This window comes from Procambarus clarkii, chromosome 29 (assembly GCF_040958095.1).
Source record: "Procambarus clarkii isolate CNS0578487 chromosome 29, FALCON_Pclarkii_2.0, whole genome shotgun sequence".
In the NCBI taxonomy this organism is placed as follows: domain Eukaryota; kingdom Metazoa; phylum Arthropoda; class Malacostraca; order Decapoda; family Cambaridae; genus Procambarus; species Procambarus clarkii.
Window position 1 is genome coordinate 2,942,489 of NC_091178.1, and position 25,154 is coordinate 2,967,642.

Consider the following 25,154-nt stretch of genomic DNA (forward strand, 5'->3'; position numbering starts at 1 on the left):
GGTCCTAGCATCCCAGTGAATAAGGCTTCGGTGTCGTTGTCCTAAGGGCCCGGGTACGATTCCCAGTCGAGACAGAAACAATTGGGCAGAGTTTCATTCACCTGAAGTCCCTGTTAACCTAGCAGTAAATAGGTACCTGGCAGTTAGACAGCTGCTAAATCTGGGACGAGCCTCGTCACAAACTTCGGAAGATTTTCCAGTTTCCTTATGTGTTTCTGCAGGTGTAGACCCCATGTTGGGGCGGCATACTCTAAGACTGGTCTCATGTAGGCAGTGCAAAGCGCCCTAAATGCCTCCTTACTTAGGTTTCTGAATGTTCTAACTTTTACCAGTGTAGAGTACGCTGCTGTCGTTATCCTATTTATATGTGCTTCAGGAGTTAGTTTTGGTGTTACGTCCACTCCCAGGTCTCTTTCTCGAATCGTCAAAGGTAAGCAGGTCCCCTTCATTGTGTACTGTCCCTTTGGTCTCCTATCACTTAATCCCATTTCCATAACTTTACATTTGTTCGTGTTGAACTCCAGTTGCCATTTCTCTGACCATCTCTGCAACCTGTTCAGGCCCTCTTAGAGGATCCTACAATCCTCATCTGACACAACTCTACTCATTAATTTTGCGTCATCCGCGAACATCGACATGGAGGATTCTACTTTTGTAAACATGTCATTTACGTAAATTAGAAATAGAATTGGTCCCAGCACCGATCCTTGAGGTACTTCACTCGTTACTGTTCGCCAGTCCGACTTCTCGCCCCTTACCTTTACTCTCTGGCTCCTTCCTGTTTTGTAGTTCCTCACCCATACTAGGGTCTTTCCACTTACTCCTGCCTGCCTCTCAAGTTGGAGTAGCGGTCTCAGTACGGTACTGTATCAAAGGCCTTTTGATACAGTAAATCTAGATGTATGCAGTCTGTCCATCAAAGTCTAGAAATATGCAGTCTGCCCAACCTTCTCTGTCCTGCCTTATCCTTGTTATTTTATCATAGAATTCCAAAACGTTTGTTAGGCATGATTTCCCTTTACAGAACCCATGTTGATGTTTGTTAACAAACCTAATGCTCTCCAGGTGTGCTACAAGTCTTAGCTTAATTATTCTTTCAAGTATTTTTCAGGGGATGCTTGTCAGTGATACGGGTCTTTAATTAAGTACCTCCTCCCTATCTACATTCTTGAAAATCGGGACGACATTTGCCGTGTGTGTGTGTGTGTGTGAGAGAGAGAGAGTGAGAAATACGTACATGCAGTATTTATGATGAGAAAAAATAGGTCGGGACTCGGTACATTAGACAACTAAAGGTTAGAAACACGAAGGTTCAAAAGTTAAAAGCTCGTCCTTGCTGGCTTGAATATCAAACACTAGCACTAAAACACAAATTAATATCAAACACAAATATTAAACACGCACACACAATCACACATAGAAAAATCCAAGCCCTGAATCACCAAACACCACTAAGGACAAAACAAACGGTATCAAACAGATAAACACTTGCTTATACCATTCACGTCCTCACCTATTATGCATGTCTGCCTCCAGAGACAAACATCTTAGTAACGCACAGATAACGGCAGCCATCACACCGTAGTCCCCCCTATATCTCCCCGCCCTTGACAAACACAGGAAACAGATTTTTTTTAGTTATACTGTTTTTCTAAACGGCAGCGGTTACTTGTGAATTTCCATTGGACTACAAGGCTAAATTGTACCTAAATGGTAGTGTCTGACATGCACTACCACCGTTTATAATGTTGTTATGCTTGGAGGTTGATGTAAGCGGAGACGTGGCACCGCCGCGGCCTGTTCCGGGCACACTAAACAAAGGAAGGCGTAACAGGGGAGACTTATCCCGTATATACATCATCACCAGTGACACACATTAGCGCGAGGCTGCTCGGAACACACGCTATATATATATATATATATATATATATATATATATATATATATATATATATATATATATATATATATATATATATATATATATATACATATATTTAATCGTGTGTGTGTGTGTGTGTGTGTGTGTGTGTGTGTGTGTGTGTGTGTGTGTGTGTGTGTGTGTGTGTGAGCGTGTGCGTGAGTGTGTGTGAGCGTGTGTGTGTGTGTGTGTGTGTGTGTGTGTGTGTGTGTGTGTGTGTGTGTGTGTGTGTGTGTGTGTGTGTGTGTGTGTGTGTGAATTTACAGAAAATTAATCAAGAGGTCACGTTCGAATGGAAACTATATCTCTAAATATTAGATTGTAATATATATACTGGAGCGTTATTTGTCACATAATAACAAACTAAATAGGCTCCCAGAATTAACTAACTGTGATGAGATAAAATCACCTTCCTCAAACCTCACAAACATGCGAGTGAGACTGCGTATGCAAATGAGTGCGGCGCTATTCTTAAATTTAGCTGTCAAGGTCCCAGAAGTTTGACTAATGTGAGATCTGCTGCATCCTCTTAACCAGTAATTTCACGAGTGCATTGATCACGTCCTGATCCATGCAGCACAAGCGTTCATTGCGTAATTAAAACGGAATCAATGCAGTCGAGTGACATATTTATGTAGGCCATGACAATTGTACCGTGTTAATGATCACTATGAGACACAACACCAGTTGAATGCACGATGCTCACCTCCTCCTTCATGGTAAGGAGGCGACTCTCTGAACAACTACAGCTCACACAACCCGTCCTCTTAAAAATAACGTCACTTTTGGCTCGTATGCGCGCTATGGCCAAATTTGGACGTAATTTGAAATGAAATCGACTCGCAAAAGTGACGTACTGTCCCGTTTTCTGTTTAAGTCGTCCGGTTTACTCGGTAAGGTTAGAAGAGGAAACTTTCAATTAACGTTTTTCATCACGTTTCAAAACTTTATGAGAATTTCCTGCCCACCTAACCTATCAGAGGACCCTTAACTTACTGTTGTTGAAAAAAAATCCCAAATTTAATTACATTTTTTTCCTTTTCAAATAACGTCCACTTTCAGCCATACTGGCAAACGGCCAAAAGCGACGATATTTTTAAGAGGACAGGAAATGCAGGCACTGTAATAGGCCTACCAAATTTTAAAAGATGACCTCCAGAGCCTCAACTACTTTAACTTAGGCCATATCGACATATTGCTAATAAATGTTGGTGATGGTGATTGTAAGCAACAACAACAACAAGATCAACACAAAAATAGCAACAACAGATCAACAGCAAAGACAACAAAGACAACTAAGGGAGCAACAATCCAAGAGAAGCAGCGACAAAAGGATAATAATAGCGTAAAAGCATAATAATGACAATAATAGCTTCACTCAAACCCCATTACCATACAGCAGCTCTGTAAATAAGAGCTTTATGTTATTATATTAGCAGCCATGAGTGAAGTGTGGTGCTGCGTCAGTGTGGGTGGTGCTGCGTCAGTGTGGGTGGTGCTGCGTCAGTGTGGGTGGTGCTGCGTCAGTGTGGGTGGTGCTGCGTCAGTGTGGGGGTGGTGCTGCGTCAGTGTGTGGGTGGTGCTGCGTCAGTGTGTGGGTGGTGCTGCGTCAGTGTGAGTGGTGGTGCGTCAGTGTGGGTGGTGGTGCTGCGTCAGTGTGGGGGTGGTGCTGCGTCAGTGTGGGTGGTGCTGCGTCAGTGTGGGTGGTGCTGCGTCAGTGTGGGTGGTGCTGCGTCAGTGTGGGTGGTGCTGAGTCAGTGTGTGGGTGGTGCTGAGTCAGTGTGTGGGTGGTGCTGCGTCAGTGTGTGGGTGGTGCTGCGTCAGTGTGGGGGTGGTGCTGCGTCAGTGTGGGGGTGGTGCTGCGTCAGTGTGTGGGTGGTGCTGCGTCAGTGTGTGGGTGGTGCTGCGTCAGTGTGGGGGTGGTGCTGCGTCAGTGTGTGGGTGGTGCTGCGTCAGTGTGTGGGTGGTGCTGAGTCAGTGTGTGGGTGGGGCTGCGTCAGTGTGGGGGTGGTGCGTCAGTGTGAGTGGTGCTGCGTCAGTGTGGGTGGTGCTGCGTCAGTGTGGGTGGTGCTGCGTCAGTGTGGGGGTGGTGCTGCGTCAGTGTGGGTGGCTCTGCGTCATGATGCGGATGGCTCGAGAGATGCCAATTTTGTATGACGTGGCGAGCGAGTGCCAGGCACTCTAAGGGTATTAGGCGTTTGCTGTGGCATCACTCGATTCTTGCTATCGTCTATGGCAACATTGGCGCACGTGGCACCCTTTACGCGTATGGCACCCGTGAAAAATGTGGCACTCTTGACGATTGTGGCAGCCGTGATGTGGCACCCACGTGGCACCGTTGACGCGTGTGGCACTCTTCACGATCGTGGCACCTGAGACACATGTGGCAACAATGATTCATGATACATGGCATTATTGACTGTCATGTTACACATGACACCTATGATGTGATCATCACCCCGATCGAGGACCGGGCCACGGGGACGTTAAGCCCCGAAATCATCTCAAGATAACCTCAAGATATGATGCCTAACCAAATAATAATAATAATTATAGTTCCTATTATTAATATTATCTGTAGGCGCCATAATGAGGATTCGAACCCCTTCACTTGGTACTCTCAAGCTACTGCCCTAGACCACTACGCCACGACATAGTCAAAAAGCAGTGTAATCTGGGATTCCACTGAATCCTCAAGGGTTCCTGAGGCTTGCAACTGAAGCCAAATCAAGGTTTTAAGCATTCCCTCACCTATGCACTCCCCTATGTTATCGCGTTAATGGGATTTCATTGTGTCTTTGAGGAGAAGCATTAGACGTTGAACTACAGGACCATTAGCCAGGGCGCATGCTGGGGGGGGGGGCAATGCTTAAAACCCTGATTTGGCTTCAAGTGTAAGCCAAAGCAGGACATTCACGTGTGGGACTTTCTTGAGGTTCTTCCTTGCCTCCTCCAGTGTGTCACACCAGAGGACAGTGATCATCGATCTTTCCTTCACTTAAAAAAGAGAAATAATAACTAGAGTTGAAGCAAGTCAGGTGTTCATAAACTCCTTTATACCAAGTCTTTTTAAATTCCTGTAAGAATGTCAAGATAGCGGCTTTCAATTTGAGATGTAATTGTGAGACTTCAATTCTATATTGTATGCGCGTTAATTGATTGTTAGTTGTGGGTTTAAAAGGCCAAAAACTGTATTGTTAGTTTAAAAAAAATTGTAGATGAGACAATAGTAAATTCTTGCGTCCCAGACAACATTGGTTCATTTTAGAGAACGACATGTGGGGAGTAGTATTTGTAAATTTACTATGTATAATATATTTCTATATATTAAGCTTACTTGAACGAGAAAACTGAACATATGAGATCGCAATGATTACATATTACATACGGTAATATTAAATCAATATTCGTACTTTCATTCTAATATCCGAGGGCCAGTGCCGAAGGTCTGGCACCCATAAGGCACGTCTGGTGCCACAGCGGTGCCCATTACCCAGCTCCATCATGCCTGGCACTATTGTAACAGTCCACATATTGATAGATTTGCTTGGTGGCCTCGATGGTGCAAGTCACGTCGGCGCTAACGGACACTGAGGTGCCACGAGGGCCAGCTTGGCACCCAGGCGACGCCGTGGTGCCAAATTATTAGAGTTGGGTGGACTGAAGCCAAGCCGCTCGGGCCGGCTCAACAACAACACCATCTTCAATGGGTTATTAGCCTGCTATAGTCCGGTAAGGGGCGCCACAAGGACCTAACGAAGTTGGAAACGACCCGTGAGATTCCTCTGTTGAGTGTGGCCGGCCAGGGTGAGTGAGGAGAGGCAGAGAGACGGTAGATGAAGAGTGGAGACACGAAAAAAGATAAACTCATACAGAATAGAGGAGAACTACGGTCACTAAATGAGCAGCAGAGACTAACATATCTGAGGAGAAATCAGCAGCGCATACTTTATCGTTTCACACCTGCCCCCTAAGCCACACTTAAAATATATTGACAACGCATTTACCTAAACCAGCCGCCAAGAAACTATGAATATACCAATGAACCAAGTTATATATATATATATATATATATATATATATATATATATATATATATATATATATATATATATATATATATATATATATATATTATATATATAAAATATACGAGCGCAAACGAAAAGACAAAATAAGCAACTAGCTTTAAATTTGTCTGCGTGACTCACCTATATCTACTCACCTATAAAGGTCGGCCAGCGGCTCCTAACTCTGCCTTCAGAATAGTCCCATAGCCCGTGCTACTTGGAACTTTGTGTTCCAGGTAGCGAATCTTAAACAACAGCATTCAGAACAGTCTGAGGTCAATACAACGGCTCAGTACACGCCTTCTTTTTCACATTATGAATTTAATCGTTCAACGTCTAACGTTATTAACAACTCAATGCAACACTTCCAACATCTCATTGACCCATTTCAGGCCTTCTCGTTCTGGTGTTCCTCGATTTGGCCAATCTAATTTTGTATATTTTTGTCAATTCTTTTTAAACTCTTTGTATATCGCTAACATGTCTCCTATTCATCCTCTTCTTTAGTGTGGGGAGCTCCGGTTCCCAATGTCTTTCCTCGTACCTCACTCCCCAGCGTTATGGAGTGAGGTACGCAGCCTTGTTTCATATCTTCGGATCTTTTGTACTTTTATTTTGCGATTTTTCAAACGGGGGCTGCGTACTCAAGGCTGTGTCTAACGTAGATTATATAAGACCCGGATGGCTCTTTTAACCATTTTTTTTGGGGGGGGGGGGTGGAAGGCTACCTAGACATTGGCCAGAGTGGCATAGGCTGTTGACGTTATTTTGCTAATGTGGTCCTCTGGTGGCAGTAGATTTTTACTTATGACTAATGTCAGTTCAATTTAATTTTTCTGGTGTAGGAATTAATCTGGCCACCCTTTGTATTTTATAATGGTGCACGGCTATTTTCACTCGAGATTCAACCCACATAATTTTCCTTTTGGCTGGGTTAAAATCTAGAAATCATTTCTTCGACCACCTCTCCAGTGTGTCAAGGTCTCTTATATAGTATTACAGTCCTCGTTTGTTCTGATTTCGCTCATAATCTACAAATATTGATATGAAGATGCAAATATCAACTGCCAGGCAGGTGACATATACTAAACACAAGATGGAGCCCATAGTACCGATCCTTCTTGCACTGAATTCGTCACTTTATCAAATTTACAAATACAAAGTTTAGCAGTTCAAAGTATACAACGATCACATCATTTTGTGTGTGTGTGTGTGTGTGTGTGTGTGTGTGTGTGTGTGTGTGTGTGTGTGTGTGTGTGTGTGTGTGTGTGTGTGTGTGTGTGTGTGTTCGTGTGTGTTCGTGTGCGTGCGAGTAGACATCTGTGCCAGTGTGTGTTAGTGTGTAACTCATTCGGTTTACTTTTGAGCATTTTAATCCCAAAATAATTTATTTATTTTGTTCCGCACAAGTTTAAATAAATATAGACCCTAATATCTTCTTCCCATCGTTCGTGTTCTCTGACAGACAGACCAACAGAGCTCTATAAGCACTCCCCTCACTCTGATATCTTTAAGAGCTATAAAGCTCACTGTTAAACTACACAGACAGACAGAGACAAATTTTACGTTAAATTTACAGTACGAACAATACTGGATTTTAAATGTTTTCTGCTTCAATTAATAATTAATATTATTATCACAGTTAATATTATTGTTATTATTCTAATTTTAACGTCTTTATAATAACATTTTGTTAAAGTAACGAATACTGTAGCAAATAAGTGATGTTAAAACATTAGTAGTGATAGCAAAAAATTAGCCTCGTTAATATTTCTATGACTAATTAACCTAGCAACCTACTGACAGAATTAGTGTTTCACATGGCATAGAAAAAACACCTTTTTGTATCAAATATAAGTTAATGATATTGTATATTAGGGGATTATGTATAGTTAGCCCTAAGGAAGATTAGGTAAGAAGTTTTAGAGTTACGTTGATTTCGGGTTTACAACACAGGGCTGGCCAGCACTGAGCCCCTTATAGAGTCCCCGAACAAGAGTACAAATGACAGACAATTTCTGACTGGGATAATACAGATTTTTTACATGTGCATCGTGAACTACGGCGTCCCTGTCTATATGTTTACCAGCGAGGATTGCCAGAGAGCTTCGACGATTGCCAAAGAGCTCCGACGATTGCCAGAGAGCTCCGACGTTTGCTAGAGAGCTCCGACGATTGCTAGAGAGCTCCGACGATTGCCAGAGAGCTCCGACGATTGCCAGAGAGCTCCGACGATTGCCAGAGAGCTCCGACGATTGCCAGAGAGCTCCGACGATTGCCAGAGAGCTCCTACGATTGCCAGAGAGCTCCTATGATTGCCAGAGAGCTCCTACGATTGCCAGAGAGCTCCTATGATTGCCAGAGAGCTCCGACGATTGCCAGAGAGCTCCGACGATTGCCAGAGAGCTCCTACGATTGCCAGAGAGCTCCGACGATTTCCAGAGAGCTCCGACGATTGCCAGAGAGCTCCGACGATTCCCCTGAGCGCTTCGACGGTGTATGGCGGAGAGGAAAGTTAGGGGCCGCACACGTTGGTCCCCAAAATATCGCGAAGCCTCGAGGAAGTGGTGACACTAGCAGGCCAAGGAGCAGGTACCTGAGGGCTGCCGACTCTTATCTAGACTCGTGACAATGTGTCATACGCACTGGACCTCCAAGGAGCAAATATACGGTGATCTTCCGAGGGTAAAACAAAATGCAGAATTGTTACATTTGCTGTGACGTCATATGCTGTGTATGTGACGTCACATACTGTGAATGTGACGTCACGACTGTGTTGCCGGTACAATGACAAGAGGGAAATCTTTTTAGCGGTATGCTAGTTTAATTAAAAGCTTAATTGTGACGCTTTGTCGACTTTGCTGCTCTCATATATTACGGCCAGTGACCGCTCTGTTTAGCTCCTTGGATCTGTATAGTGCTTTGCTATATCAGTGGTTGAGACTTCAAACGATAGACTTCACAATATGTTTACAAATTTGTCGTCTTCACTTCAAAAAAAACACTTCTGTTTTTCAAACTATTTAAATCTCTCTCTCTCTCTCTCTCTCTCTCTCTCTCTCTCTCTCTCTCTCTCTCTCTCTCTCTCTCTCTCTCTCTCTCTCTCTCTCTCTCTCTCTCTCTCTAGGACAATTTATTTTAGTAACCACCTATTTGCAATAAGAAAGCACGCGCATGTGCAGGACCATCTGAACCTGTGTGGTTGCTATCAAAATAATAACTAGCCAGTTACTGTGCACACGTGGTGCCGAGAATAGCTGCTCTCTACGCTCGCCTGCAGAAGCCCTCAGTCGGGGCTCACCACCTCTCATGTCCGTCAGTCATTACAATTGTATAAAATGCCATTTAATTAAAGAAAAAAATCATAGGAAAATGACGAGAAGGCAGGAGGGATCGAGCGCTTCTGGCACTGACCGCTGGCACTGACCGCTGGCACTGACTACTGGCACTGACCCACCCAGGTAACTCACCTGTTTTTCTTGCGCCCGCCGAAAACTTTGAATTTTGGAGTCTTGAGCTTGGGAATAGCGATCTTGGGCTTCTTAATGGTAGAGAGGCTCCAGGAGCTAATGGAGCGGCGCAGCTGCTGGAGCCTGGCTTCCGCCATGGCCACCGCTGCCGCCCACACCCGCACGACGCCCGTAACCGCTGCGCCACCCGCCGACCCTCCGCACTCAAACAAGGCCGCTAGCCCACTGGCTGCCTCCCACTGTACCGTGCGGGCCGCAAACGCCGCCCTGCGGGCCGCCCGTACCCGGGGACTATTCCTGGCGGGCCTCGCGGGCGGCCGCTCTCGCGCTCTTGCTATCACAGGTCCCCGGCGTGAGCGACCAGGTGTCAACAGAGGCACTGCACTTCCGCCCGATATCCGCTTCCTTAGGTGGGCCGCCGCCCGCCGCGCGGACCCCACCTGGAGGCTGGCGGCCCGGTACAGCGGTCCGGCCCTGCGTATGGACCTCCGGAGCGAATATGAGGTCCGTGAGCGAAGGGAATTATATCTTCTCAGGGATATATTTCTGGAGTGCCGTACGGTGGAGGCAGCTCCCGGCACCCCACATTGCGGCAGAGTGAAGGATGTGTCGCAGGGTGCACTCCAGCGGTGCATATTGCCAGACCGCTCCTCCGGCACGGACTTGAGAGATGGGCGTGTGTGCAGGCGCGCAGGTCGCAAGGGCGGGTCGCGGAACTTAGCCGAGGGTGGGTCGCGGAACTTAGCCGAGGGCGGGTCGCGGAACTTGGCCGAGGGCGGGTCACGGAACTTGGCCGAGGGCGGGTCACGGAACTTGGCCGAGGGCGGGGCGTGGTGTAGGGTGAGGTCGGGTCGAGGCAGGATGGGACCAGCGTCTGGCATGCCGGATATCTGCAACACAAAACTCTCCTCAGTATCACTCATTAATACACCTCACACTCACTCATAGTTGACACATTCTGTATTCGATCATGTAACTCACAGTGGCGGAGCAGTTTGAATAAGACTCGATGTTCTGGGACTAGGAAATTATACCTGGTCTTATGGCTGTGAGATACATGAAAGATATATAAACTAAAGATATACATGAGTGAGTAAACTGAGAAATATCACAAAAACGGAGTCTAGGCAAATAATCCAACCCACACATGATGTACATTACTTCTCTACTTACCTCTCATTACCCCTCACTTCTCTTCCCTCACCTCCTCTCCCCTCACCCCCCCCCTTGCCACCCACACCTCCCCTCTTGCCATATACTTACCCTGAAAAAATGGCAACTGATACTAATTTCCAATCTCGCTGAATACCAGACTTCTTCCTCACCAACATTCACCTGGCGTATTATTCTCTAAGTGATGATTAAATGTTAATCTTTCCTATAGAGTTTACTTATTGGTGAAGACAGTGCTTAGTGAAAATGGTTACAGAGATGAAGAGAAAAAGGGAAAAAGTAGAGGCGGTAAAGGATAAGGAAGGCGGAGAAGAGTAAGGAAGGTGGTGAAGGGTATTATTAGGGGGGGGGGGGAAGTGCCAAGCCATTACGACTATATAGCACTTGGAAGGGGTCAGGAGATGGAGATTTGAGATGGGACGGGGTCAAGGAATGGTGTCCCAACCATTTGGACGGTCGGGGATTGAACGCCGACCTGCATGAAGCGAGACCGTCGCTCTACCGTCCAGGGGAAGATAGTGAAAGGTATACTCCACGACACGGTCAAAAGAATATTGTGGCGTAGTCGACTAGAGCGTGCATCTGGGAACACCCAGCGCGTAGGTTCGAACCCTCATCACGGCTCTAGTGGATTTTTCCTGTTGGAATCTGTTGGGCATAGATTGATGTGTGAGGCGGGGTTTAAACGTGAGATGAATGGAAACCCTTCAGCACAGATGGTGTTGCGTTGGTGTACTCTCCAACACAGATGGTGTTGCGTTGGTGTACTCTCCAACACAGATGGTGTTGCGTTGGTGTACTCTCCAACACAGGTGGTGTTGTCGTGGTGTACTCTCCAACACAGGTGGTGTTGTGTTGGTGTACTCTCCAACACAGGTGTTGTCGTGGTGTACTCTCCAACACAGGTGTTGTTGTCGTGGTGTACTCCCCAACACAGGTGGTGTTGTGTTGGTGTACTCTCCAACACAGGTGTTGTTGTCGTGGTGTACTCTCCAACACAGGTGTTGTTGTCGTGGTGTACTCTCCAACACAGGTGGTGTTGTCGTGGTGTACTCTTCAACACAGGTGGTGTTGTCGTGGTGTACTCTCCAACACAGGTGGTGTTGTCGTGGTGTACACTCCAACACAGGTGGTGTTGTGTTGGTTTACTCTCCAACACAAGTGGTGTTGTCGTGGTGTACTCTCCAACACAGGTGGTGTTGTGTTGGTGTACTGTCCAACACAGGTGATGTTGTCGTGGTGTACTCTCCAACACAAGTGGTGTTGTCGTGGTGTACTCTCCAACACAGGTGTTGTTGTCGTGGTGTACTCTCCAACACAGGTGATGTTGTCGTGGTGTACTCTCCAACACAGGTGGTGTTGTCGTGGTTTACTCTCCAACTGACTGGCTACTCTCCGGACCGGTTCGTCTTCAAACCATCAGAAGTGAAGGCTGCCGGGACAATGGTGTCCAAGCAGAGATTCACAGGCCGAGGCTTCAAACAGAGGTTTAAAAACAAAGGTTCCCATACAGGTTTACAATTAGGGGTTTCCCGACAGAGGCAGGAAGCAGGGTCTGGGCGGGTCCAAGGGGGGTGGGTGGGTGGGTTGGTGGGGGGGGGGGGAATAATACCAGTTCCCCCTTTGTCTCCATTATTGCCAGCTGGGCGAGACACCCTCCAACACTCCCGGGGCTGGTCAACACACACATACAAACACTCTTTTACGTCTATGTCAAGTGGACCCCCAAAGTGTTGCTAAAGTTGTGCCAAGTGGACCATAAGTGTCAATAACTTCTTTGAAATTCCTCTTTCATATGATTAGTGCTCTTTGTAATATAATCTACGAGAACGATCGTTGATAACTTGAATTTTGATCTTGGAGTTAATTAAATATTTTCTTCTTCGAGGCTATGGGTCCCTACAATTGCTCCAGAGATGGGAGATGGTACCCATATATGTGTATATATATATATATATATATATATATATATATATATATATATATATATATATATATATATATATATATATATATATATATATTAGTATATTTTGGTAGCAGTCTTTCCTTTAGACATATATTATTAAATATGACCGAAAAAGTATGATTAATAATTCTAACACGAATTTTCTCAATATTTCTTATATTTCTTTTCACTGTTGATGGTAACTGAAAAATCAATTCTCCAAAATTCATTTTTATTTCTTGTCTGACGCGACACTTGAACGCGTTTCGTAATACCTAATTACATTTTCAAAGACTTTAGTTTACACACACACAACTATAACTTGCAAACACTAAACAGAGTTTAAACAGCTTTGATTTTATACTTGCATTTGGGTGAGGTGATATGTTACAACAGTTTTGGATGAGGTGAAAACAAACTTTCAACACAAGACAGAACACGAAACAATGGGTATAATATTTTGTAAGTTAAAGGGAAGAATGGAAGTAACTGCAAAGGGCCTATTGGCCCATATTTTTTTATGCTTCTATATTGGTGCGGAGTCTTAAAGTGGGTAGAATATAGTTGTGCATTAATTGGCTGTTGATTGCTGGTGTCGACTTCTTAATGCGTGGTGCCTCGCAGATATCAAGCCGCCTGCTATCGCTTTATCTATCGATGATTTCCGTGTTTTTTGTTAAGACTTCTCTGGTGATGGTCTGGTTGTGGGAAGAGATTATATGTTCCTTAATGGAGCCCTGTTGCTTATGCATCGTTAATCGCCTGGAAAGAGATGTTGTTGTCTTGCCTATATACTGAATTCTTTGAGGCTTACAGTCCCCAAGTGGGCATTTGAAGGCATAGACGACATTGGTCTCTTTTAAAGCGTTCTGCTTTGTGTCTGGAGAGTTTCTCATGAGTAGGCTGGCCGTTTTCTTGGTTTTATAGTAAATCGTCAATTGTATCTTCTGATTTTTGTCTGTAGGGATAACGTTTCTATTAACAATATCTTTCAGGACCCTTTCCTCCGTTTTATGAGCTGTGGAAAAGAAGTTCCTGTAAAATAGTCTATTATGGGGTACAGGTGTTGTGTTAGTTGTCTCTTCAGAGGTTGCATGGCGTTTCACCTTCCTTTTTATGATGTCTTCATCGAAACCATTGGAGAAGCCGTTGTTGACTAGGACCTGCCTTACCCTACAGAATTCTTCATCGACTTGCTTCCATCCTGAGCTGTGGCTGAGAGCACGGTCGACATAAGCGTTAACGACACTCCTCTTGTACCTGTCTGGGCAGTCACTGTTGGCATTGAGGCACATTGCTATGTTTGTTTCCTTAGTGTAGACTGCAGTGTGGAAACCTCCGCTCCTTTCCATGACTGTTACATCTAGAAAGGGCAGCTTCCCATCCTTCTCCATCTCGTAAGTGAAACGCAACACAGAATTCCGCTCAAATGCCTCCTTCAGCTCCTGCAGATGTCTGACATCAGATACCTGTGTAAAAATGTCGTCAACATACCTGCACATAAAACGACAAGAGAAAACTGGCGTTTCTAGTGTCTCTAGTTGTTTCAATTAGCTTGGACCCCAATTCCTTAAAAAAACTTGCACTTTTACCCCAGGCACCAAGTGTCTCTGAGGCAATGGGGATAAAATTGTAGTGGTGACCAAGGTCTCCGTATTTACGTGAGTTGGCTGCTTCACGGTGATTGGCAGCACCTCCTGCCTGTGCAGCTCTGAAGTTAACATAGGTGTTGGCTAAGGTTGAAGTGCAAGTGTAGTCCCACACCAACTGTCTACCTTATAGATAGTAGGTACAACTATCGATATATATATATATATATATATATATATATATATATATATATATATATATATATATATATATATATATATATATATATATGTCGTATATATATATATATATGTACGACATATATATATATATATATATATATATATATATATATATATATATATATATGTCGTACCTAGTAGCCAGAACGCACTTCTCAGCCTACTATGCAAGGCCCGATTTGCCTAATAAGCCAAGTTTTCCTGAATAAATATATTTTCTTTAATTTTTTTCTTATGAAATGATAAAGCTACTCATTTCATTATGTATGAGGTCAATTTTTTTTATTGGAGTTAAAATTAACTTAGTTATATGACCGAACCTAACCACCCCTACCTAACCTAACCTAACCTAACCTATCTTTATAGGTTAGGTTAGGTAGCCGAAAAAGTTAGGTTAGGTTAGGTTAGGTAGGTTAGGTAGTCGAAAAAACATTAATTCATGAAAACTTGGCTTATTAGGCAAATCGGGCCTTGCATAGTAGGCTGAGAAGTGCGTTCTGGCTACTAGGTACGACATATATATATATATATATATATATATATATATATATATATATATATATATATATATATATATATATATATATATATATATATATATATATATATGTTGTACCTAGTAGCCAGAACTCACTTCTAGGCCTACTATGCAAGGCCCGATTTGCCTAATAAGCCAAATTTTCTTGATTTTATATATTTTTTATAAAATTTTCTTATAAATTGATAACGCTATGCATTTTATTATGTATGAGTTCATTTTATAATTTGAGTTAAAACTAACGTAGATATATGACCAAACCTAACCTACCCTACCTAACCTAACATAACCTATCTTACCTAACCTAAACTAACATAACTGAGTCAATACTTTATGTTTCTAATCTAATGTAATATTAATAATTCAAATATACCATTTGAAAACAATTTATTTCAAATAACAAAAATCACTCGGCCTATTAGGCAAATCGGGCCTTGCATAGTAGGCCGAGAAGGGCGTTCTGGCTTCTAGGTACGACATGTATATATTTATATATTAAGGCCAACCATCCTCTGGAGGACTATTCAGGCCACGACAATAGCTTACTAACCAACCAACGTGTTTAATTTTGTCCTGAACATTGTCCAGGACTAAAGTAAAGAGTTCAGAGTATATATATAGCGAGACTCTCAACACCTCTCGTTGCATACATTCTCTATTGTTGCACAACTATTATATCTTACTAGAGGGGGAACCCGGCATTGCTCAGGTGAAGGGACGAGACACCTTCACTACTCACTAGCTTCATCACCATAACCATCTTCCTTACACATTACTTATTTACCACTCAATTTTTGGGACATACAGTATTTTTTTAACGTTAAAGCTCTACAGGCAAATACGAATTTTAAAACTACATACTTTCCTATACACAACTTTTAAGTGCTTTTGCGGATATGTGGATCTCACGGAAACCTTAAAGCACTGAACATTTTAGAGGATGTTGATCCAGACAATTTCTTCGAAAGGTCAGATGGAACACAGACAAGAAGCGACGGTTTCAAGCTCAACAAGCCACCATGTAGGAGTAAAAACAGTTGCTTTAATTCCCATTGGATTAGAAACCCATGGAACAGCCTACCTGCTGAAGCCGAAAATGTCAAAAAACTCTTAAATTATAAAATCCGGTTGGTGAAAATCATCAGGGCAAATGAGTGAGCTTTGATAAGCCTCCGATTTTCTGTCCTCGTAGAGGTTACTAGAGGGTTAGTGGCCCCTCATATAAATTCCGGTATATATACAAAAACACTTTTTTTCTTATTAACCCATTTTGGTATCTACATCAAACACAACAGGTGTACACAAATGCACGAGTAAGCACTTGGCTCCACACACACAGAATTGGCTGCACTCACATCTTGCCACTAACTCACTGAGAAGTAGTCGAGAAATTTTCTGTGATTCAAAGTCAGGTCTTCAAGCACTTGAAAACCCAGCATGCAAAAGAGATACTTGGAATGTTGTAACATCCATTAAAAGCAACATTAAGAGCAAGTCACAGTGGTAAGGACGTAACAGGTCACACATAGGTGTTGTTCAGCATGATGATACGGACAAGGCAGCTAATGCCGTGTGTGATCAACCTGAAATTGAGCTAGACCTGGGTATTCCAATCTCTGTTGTCAAAAACACTACAGAAGAATAATAATTGTGGCCCACAGGACATATCCGGAAGCTGAAATAACATAGTTAGCCGGCACTTTAACAAGCCTCCGGCTTCCTATCCTCGTCGAGGTCACTAGAGAGATAGTGGCTCTCAGGTAAATTCAGGTGAATACACCGAGAGGTGTACCCATCTTCTCAATGTACATACATTTGGAGTTTACTTCTTTCCTGGACTATGCTCAGGACTAAAGTATACTTGCTGGTTGGTCAATAAGCCATGGTGGTGGCCCCTTAATAACTCTCCCAAGGTCGATAGGCCACAGAGGTGGGGCGCTCAGTACCTTACTCAGTCACTAATTAAGGTAAAGCAGAGTCGGATCAGGCCAGTAACTGGGTGGAGTGGCTGTGAGGATATAAACATTGCATTACTTTCTGGCTGGGGGGGGGATGCTCGATAAGCAAATTGCAGGGTATAAACGACCATCACGCAAGTTTCAGATGCTATTCTCTCGTATAAATTAGTTTACCATGATTGTTTGTCATTTTCTTTAGATGGCTCGTAATAGAGAACGAACAACAGGCGTAAATTATTAAGAAAATACCCTAAACTCAAGAATAGTTCCCGTTGTCGAGGTCACGAAGCCTCTACTCAGACTGATAATTGCCTCACACAGGTATAAGCCCTTCACCGTACCAATATGATATTCTCCAGTACAGACTCTCAGTCGTTCCTAAGGTGTTCATTGTGTTCTTAAGCGGCGAACAAATATGTGTAGTTTCAACGTTAAATTTGTGTTGTAGGTCTTTATCTTTCTCCCGTCACCGGCTCACAACGCAAGGCACCTGTGAACAATCCCACAAGGACCGTGACGAGGGTTCGAACCTACGTCCGCGAGGATCCCAGACGCGCGGACGAGGGTTCGAACCTACGTCCGCGAGGATCCCAGACGCGCGGACGAGGGTTCGAACCTACGTCCGCGAGGATCCCAGACGCGTCTTAATCGACTGACCTACGTACGACATGGTGAAAAGAATTGCAACCGGGAAATCAACTAGACCTACCACGGATCTTGCAGTCTCTCCAAGACACAAACCAGGTTTTTACACAATTCTCCCATGCACCCGAGCTTTGACAATAAGCTATTTTACCTCTTCGCCCTTACTTCATTACACACAGATAGATCCGTGGTAGGTCAAGTTGATTTCAGGTTGCAATTCTTTTGACAATGTCGTGGCTCAGTTGATTAAGGCGCGTCTGGGACTCTCGCGGACGTAGATTCGAACCCTCGTCATGGCCATTGTGGATTTGTTCATTTGATGCATCTCGCTATTGTGATTTCTGTGTGTCACAGGGGACCTGTGTTTAGTTCTCGCACAGGGCAGAAACGGTTGGGCACGATTCCTTTCACCTTATACCTTTATTCACCCAGCTGTTAAATAGGTACTCGGGAGTTAGTCAACTGTTGTGGGTTGCACCTTAGGGGAGACCTCGATAAGCTTGAGTTCAGGAATTATATCAACCATTGCCTTACTTCTATTGATAATTTAAAACGTTTGACTCAAGTGTAACCAAGCGAAGTACTCCACAACAACAATAACCACGTAAGTGCACTCACAGTACACTAACGCTCTTAATATTTACACTTAACCTCTGCTTTAGTGCACTTAAGTGCACTTAACCTCTTGTGGAAGTAGGGATAACCCATCCAAGGAATGGGCCGAAAAGTAAAAAGCTGGAATACCGAAGGGAGGAACTATAATGAGATTAGAAAATTCCTAACAGGAGTACCATGGGAGACAGAACTCGGTGGAAAGTCTGTTCAAGTCATGATGGGCTACATCACTCAGAAGTCTCAGGAGGCAGAAAACAGGTTAATCCCGGCCCAAAAAGAAAAAAAAAACAGAAAAACAAAAGGGGAATCCGTGGTTCAACCAGGCGTGTAAGGAAGCAAGGCAGCTAAGCACAAGGGCATGGAGAAACTACAGAAATAACTGGACACCAGGGAGCAGAGAGAGAGAGATACCAGAGGGCTAGAAATGGGTACCTCAGTGGGTTGATAGTAGCAGAGAGACAGTTTGAATATGACATAGCAAATAAAGCCAAGACCCAACCAAAACTGCTATTCAGCGACATCAGGAGAAAAACAACAGTGAACAGGTGATGAAAATGAAAAAGGGAGGGGATGAGTACACAGCGAATGACAAAGAGGTGTGTGAAGAACTCAACAAGAGATTCCAGGAGGTCTTCACACTAGAGGAAGGGAAAATCCCTGAACTAAGAGGGGTGGCAATAAACCAAGCAGTCTTGGAAGATGCTGAAATTACTAGAGATGTGGTTTGGAGGTGATCAAGGTCTCCGGTGATCTGCTTGATCTAGAAGTGACTAAGGCTTTTGGACCTGATGGAATCTCACCATGGATACTAAAAGAGGGAGAAGAAACACTTTGCGTGCCACTATCTATGTTCTATAACAAGGCACTCGAAACCGGAGACCTACCAGAGAGTTCGAAGACAGCTAACGTAGCCCCAATCTACATAAAGAAGGATAGGAAGGAGGCCCTAAACTACAGGGCAGTGTCCTTAACTTGTATACCATGCAAGGTGTTGGAAAAGATCGTGAGAAAAAGCCTGGTAGCACATCTGGAGATAAGGGACTTTGTAAACACGTCACCAGCATGGGTTCACGGAAGGCAAGTCGTGTCTCACAGGTTTAATAGAATTCTATGACCAAGCAACAAACATTAAGCAAGAAAAAATGATGGGCAAACTGCATTTTCTTGGACTATCAGAAAAAGTTTGACACAGTATCCCATAAGAGACTGTTGTTTAAATTGGAGAAACAGGCTGGAGTAAGTGGTAGGGTGCTCCAATAGATGCGGGAGTACCTAAACAACAGGAAGCAGAGAGTTACTGTGAGGGGTGAGACCTCAGACTGGTGTGATGTCATCAGCGGAGTCCCACAGGGTTTTGAACTCGAACCTATCCTGTTTCTGATATACGTGGATGATCTTCCAGAAGGTATTGACTCATCCTTCTCAGTGTTTGCCGATGCTAAAATTATGAAAAGGATTAAGACAGAGGAGGAGAGAAAGAGGCTACAGGATGACCTGGACAGACTGAAGGAATGGTCGAGAAATGGCTACTAGAGTTTAACTCGAGCAAGTACACAGTGATGAAGATAGGCGTAGGGAACAGGAGGCCAAACAAAAGGAACCAGCTGGGAAAGGAAATCCTTCAGGAGTCAGGACGAGAGAAAGTTCTGGTGGTCGATATCACACCAGACCTGTCCTTTGTTCATCAAAAGGATAACATCAGCAGCGTATGCAAGGCTGGCGAACATAAGAACTGCCTTCAGAAACTTGTGTAAGGAATCATTCAGAGCCTTGAATACCTCATATGTCAGACCAATACTGGAATATGCAACTCCAGCGTGGAGTCCACATCTAGCAAACTCAAAACGAAGTTAGAAAATGTTCAGACGTATGCCACGAGCCTAGTCCCCGAGCTGAGAGGAATGAGCTATGAAGAAAGATTACTGGAACTAAACCTCACGACACTGGAAGACAGAAGAGTTAGGGGAGACATGATCACTACCTACTCATTCTCAGAGGAATAAACAGGGGTAGATAGAGATAAACTGTTTAACACCGGTGATACTCGCACAAGGGGACACATGTGGAAACTGAGTACCCAAATGAGCCACAGGGACGTTAGAAAGAACGTTTTTAGCGTCAGAGTAGTTAACAGATGGAATGCATTAGGCAGTAATGTGGTGGAGGCAGGCTCCATAAACAGTTTCAAATGTAGATATGATAGAATCCCAGTAGGCTCAGGATTCTGTACACCAGTTGATTTACAGCTGAAAGGCGGGACCAAAGAGCCAGAGCTCAACCCGCGCAAGCACAACTAGGCGAAGTATAACTAGGTGAGTACAACTAGGTGAGTACAGCCTGGTGAATCAGCGAGTGACTGTACAGAATTCCCTCATGCATCTTCATTCCCGCCCAGACCCGTTTTCTTTTCACGTCAGGTTCTGTTGTTGTCTTTCAAGACCAATTGCTGGACTTACGGCTGTGTTCTCAGTCCAGCGTGTCTCGTTCTCTAGACTTTCCCTCCATCAAATGTGCAGTGGTTTATCCTAACCAAAAAGCGTCAGAACCTGACCTACCCACTTAACCAATCACTAGGCCCATGAAACGTCAATATTGTGGTGATTTTAATTTCCCTAAACCATTGTGATTTTTACGCTAGAGTCGAGAATATAATTTCGCACGTTTTATTTCTTGAATATCGGTTATTCAGCCAGTAGTAAGTCTATTAACGTAATTTCTTGCTTATATAAGGAATAAGAGAAACTTTTAATTTCCAAGAAGTTAATGGATTTCTCTGAAAACTTGGTCTTTATTATTGAAGGACAGAGCTAATGTCATGACTTGACGTCGTTGTGTGTGTGTACTCACGTTGTGTGTGTGTACGTTGTGTGTGTGTACTGTGTACTGTACTGTGTGTGTGTACCAGGGAGCCGGTCGGCCGAGCGGACAGCACACTGGACTTGTGATCCTGTGGTCCTGGGTTCGATCCCAGGCGCCGGCGAGAAACAATGGGCAGAGTTTCTTTCACCCTATGTCCCTGTTACCTAGCAGTAAAATAGGTACCTGGGTGTTAGTCAGCTGTCACGGGCTGCTTCCTGGGGGTGGAGGCCTGGTCGAAGACCGGGCCGCGGGGACACTAAAAGCCCCGAAATCATCTCTAGATAACCTCTAGATAACCTAGTGAGTAATATGATTATTGAAGGATGCAATGTACCTGTATAGCACTTTTCCTGATAAGTACCTTACCAAAAGTATCTTACCAAAAGTACCTTACCAAAAGTATCTTACCAAAAGTACCTTACCAAAAGTGCCTCACTATAACTGAATAATTGAGTAACTACCCAATTCATATCTGTCATATTCGAACGATTCTTTCCACTGACTCAAGGCTCCAGCATCTTCGACAGACCTCATCTCCCCCCTCCCTACCCCCACACCCAACACCCCACACACCCCACCTAACCCCACAACCCCACACCCCCACCTCCCCACACCCCCACCTCCCCACGTCCATAAAAGCATGGTTCTCTTGGGTTCTCCTGGCATAATAAGATATAATGAGACGTGAATTCCACTCACCAGGATTAGAGAAGCAGTCAGGTGACACAACTAACATTAAAGGGAGCACGTTGAGAAGGGCCATGCAACAGGTGCCTAAAGGGACAGTTTCATCATCTGTGCCAGCGGGCACTCAAGTGATACCTCTAACTAAGCCAGCAGGCACTCAAGTGATACCTCTAACTAAGCCAGCAGGCACTCAAGTGATACCTCTAACTAAGCCAGCAGGCACTCAAGTGATACCTCTAACTAAGCCAGCAGGCACTCAAGTGATACCTCTAACTAAGCCAGCAGGCACTCAAGTGATACTTCATCAATTAACCAACAGGCAGTCGAGTGACACCCCTCATCATTTGAGCCAGCGGACACTTGAGTGACACCTGCAATAACTTAGCCAGCGGGCACTCAAGTGCCAGGTTCATCAACTATTGCACAACAGCTGCATGAACTGGAGCCTTTTCAATCATAAAAAATAATTTTCATGGCCACTTGAGTGCCGTCTACCACTTAATAAAGTCAATATTTACCCCACTTGTGTTCAATATATTATACTGAAGAATTTATGATGGAAAACCAATTACAACAAAAACTCATGATTTACAGCAAAAGCCTGCTTCAATTACATATCTAAATGGCATTAAGAAAGATAATCTTAAGTCTTAATCCTAAGAATCTTTCATCGTGGCGAGTCTAATCAATCATAACATTCCCCCGGCGTCAGTCGACACCCCTGAAACAACGTCGTTAAGCAACACGTTGAAACAACACCGTTAATTACCGGCTTCATATCACGGTCGTTCATTGGCTGGCGGCGATTAGGCGGGGTCACAGCCAAGGTCATTCGGCTTGTGTTACGTGGCTCTGGACTATGCTAAACTGGGCCGCTCACATCACGCACTCGGCCATTCTCGATACGGACTCGTCTACTCTCGATACGGACTCGGCCACTCAGGACGAGCATTCGGACGTTTGGATCAGGCATTCAGTCAATCACGACACTCGCTCTGTCACTCACCACACTCTCTCTGTCACTCACCACACTCGCTCTGTCACTCACGACACTCGCTCTGTCACTCACGACACTCGCTCTGTCACTCAATGCGTGCACTCGGTCACTCACACCATGCACTCTGCCAATCGAACCACTTCTTAAAACAGGAAAAGCTGCAAAGGTTTTAAAAGAAGTTAAGACTTTACCTGAAAGACTGTTAAGACTCCACCTAAAACTCCACCTGCTGGAGTTTTACTCCAGCAGGTGGAGCGTTAAAGGTGCTCGGTGATGGAACAGGTGGTTTCTCCACACTCTTGGGATCCCCAAGGGTGTGATGATCCACCTTAGGAAGTCAGGCAGAGAAAAAGACCTGAATGTTGACATTTTAAGGAACCTATAGCTACCTCCGGAAGCTCACATTAACTGGATATTATCAGCAACATCTGCAAGGTTTCCCAATGTGATGACTGCCTACAGAAGTAGGAAAAGAAGACGTTTAGGATCATGAATGTCGCATATTTTAAACAAATCCTTGAATAATTGGAGTTTATACACCTTGTCAATCATCAAATAGTTAGTCTCAGAACTTTGGGGTTTAATTCATGTGTCTATAAGCTTTTGTTGCTACCACGCTCTGGATATTTCTATATTGGGGTGATGAATAAAGGAGCTTATTTAGCTCATAGTTAAGAGATGAGTTATGAAAAAAGAATAAAAGAATTGAACCTTATTTCACTGGAAGACAAATGAAACAAGATATGATCACCGCATACAAAATACTCGAAGGAATTGATAGAATAGACTAGGACAGTCTGACATATGATGTGTATGAACAAAATGGTACAAATGAAAGCTAGACACTACAAAACTAGACGTGAATACCAATGATATTAGAAATATGGCGTTTATTGTCAGAGTGGTAAATAAATGAGTGAAAATAAAATTAAAATGACGAAGACAAGCTACAAACACGGTCAAAGAGTTCAGGACCCCTCAACATCAGCCAACAGAAAGTGGAGAGACGAAACCCAAGAACTGGAGCTCAACCTCCTGCAAGCACGACTAGCTGAGAACACACCAACACAGCTGACAGAATCCTGAGGCAGTGGTCAGCCGCAGATCTGTAATTCCAGCAGTTCCTCCTGGCTCACCGTGACGTACCTGGATGCTGAGGCTCTCTCTCTCTCAGCATCCCTATCCGTCGTGCACACTCACATCTTAGATGCTCTCACATCTCCCGCGTTAACATTGCTGCTGAACCTCTCATGTTCCCTTCATTTAATTTTTTTTAACCCATACGATTATGAAATGACTTTTTCAGTCACTTGCAATTGTATTTTAAAGATGAAAGTATTTACTGTGAGTCATGAGTCTTATGATTCATCTCGTGTTAAATGCCCGGCTGTGACGTCACCATGTACCTGTCTCAGGTGATGCTCTCTTGAGTCACTTGATACACGTTCATTGTATCAAGTGACTCTCTTGATACAATGATTATATATATATATATATATATATATATATATATATATATATATATATATATATATATATATATATATATATATATATATATATATATATGTGTGTGTGTGTGTGTGTATTCTGGAAGTTGGAAATGTAAATGAGAACTAAGCATTAGGAGGTAGAGAAAGAAAGCGAGAGAGAGAAGAGGATATCTGGATATCCATGATATCACGTACAGCCTCACGCCGGCTCTATAACCTCACCCAGACTGTCGTAGTACTCTAGGCGTGCACCCACTCTAGGACACCCTCAACTACAGCAACGTGATGAGCTCTTGTGGTAAATATTGTGGAAGGCACTCAGCCCAGACTTAAAAGACTGTTGGTAGGACTAAGCAACACTACCAGCCAGTTTAGTCGTTTATTATGCACCCCATACCCAACGGTGCTGGCGTACACAAAGCAACACAGGAAGGACTACCAGCTTTCTTATCCTCATTGTTAGTTCAATGCAGTGATGTTAATATTAATGTTCAATGTTAGTTCAATTTCACTCGTATTTCTTATCGTATTTACATTTACAGTTGTGTACCTCAATTAGTTCATTCTATTTATTTACGACTCTGAGGCTGTAAAAAAAATTCTAACATTCCCCCCCCCCTCAGCTCATCTGTGCTTCCAGTTTCCTATAAAGTCCTCTCGTTCTATTGTTCTTTAATTTGAACATTGCTTTTGTGTCTACTTTGTCAGTCACCCTTAGTATCTCGTACGTCGTTATCATGTCCGTCTTATTCCTTCTTTCCTCTGGTGTTGTGAGGTCCAGTTCCCTGAGTCTTTCTTCATAGCTCGGTCCCTTTAGGACCGGCTCAGGAACGAGTCTTGTTGCATATTTTCGGAATTTCAAATTTTGCTTTTTGCTTCTTTGGGTAGGGGTTCCTTGCCGGGGCTACATACTCCTAACAGATCTCACAAAGGACGCATAGACATCTC

General features: G+C 43.8%; 1 protein-coding gene across 1 annotated transcript in view; it reads right to left on the minus strand.

The window, feature by feature from the left end:
* LOC123764950 (uncharacterized) overlaps positions 1-25,154 on the minus strand; it is a 142,682-nt gene that overhangs the window by 109,061 nt on the left and 8,467 nt on the right. The window contains 1 exon segment of the mRNA XM_045753187.2: positions 9,462-10,351. Within this exon segment, the coding sequence (XP_045609143.1) occupies positions 9,462-10,342 (881 nt within the window). The 5' untranslated portion in view covers positions 10,343-10,351.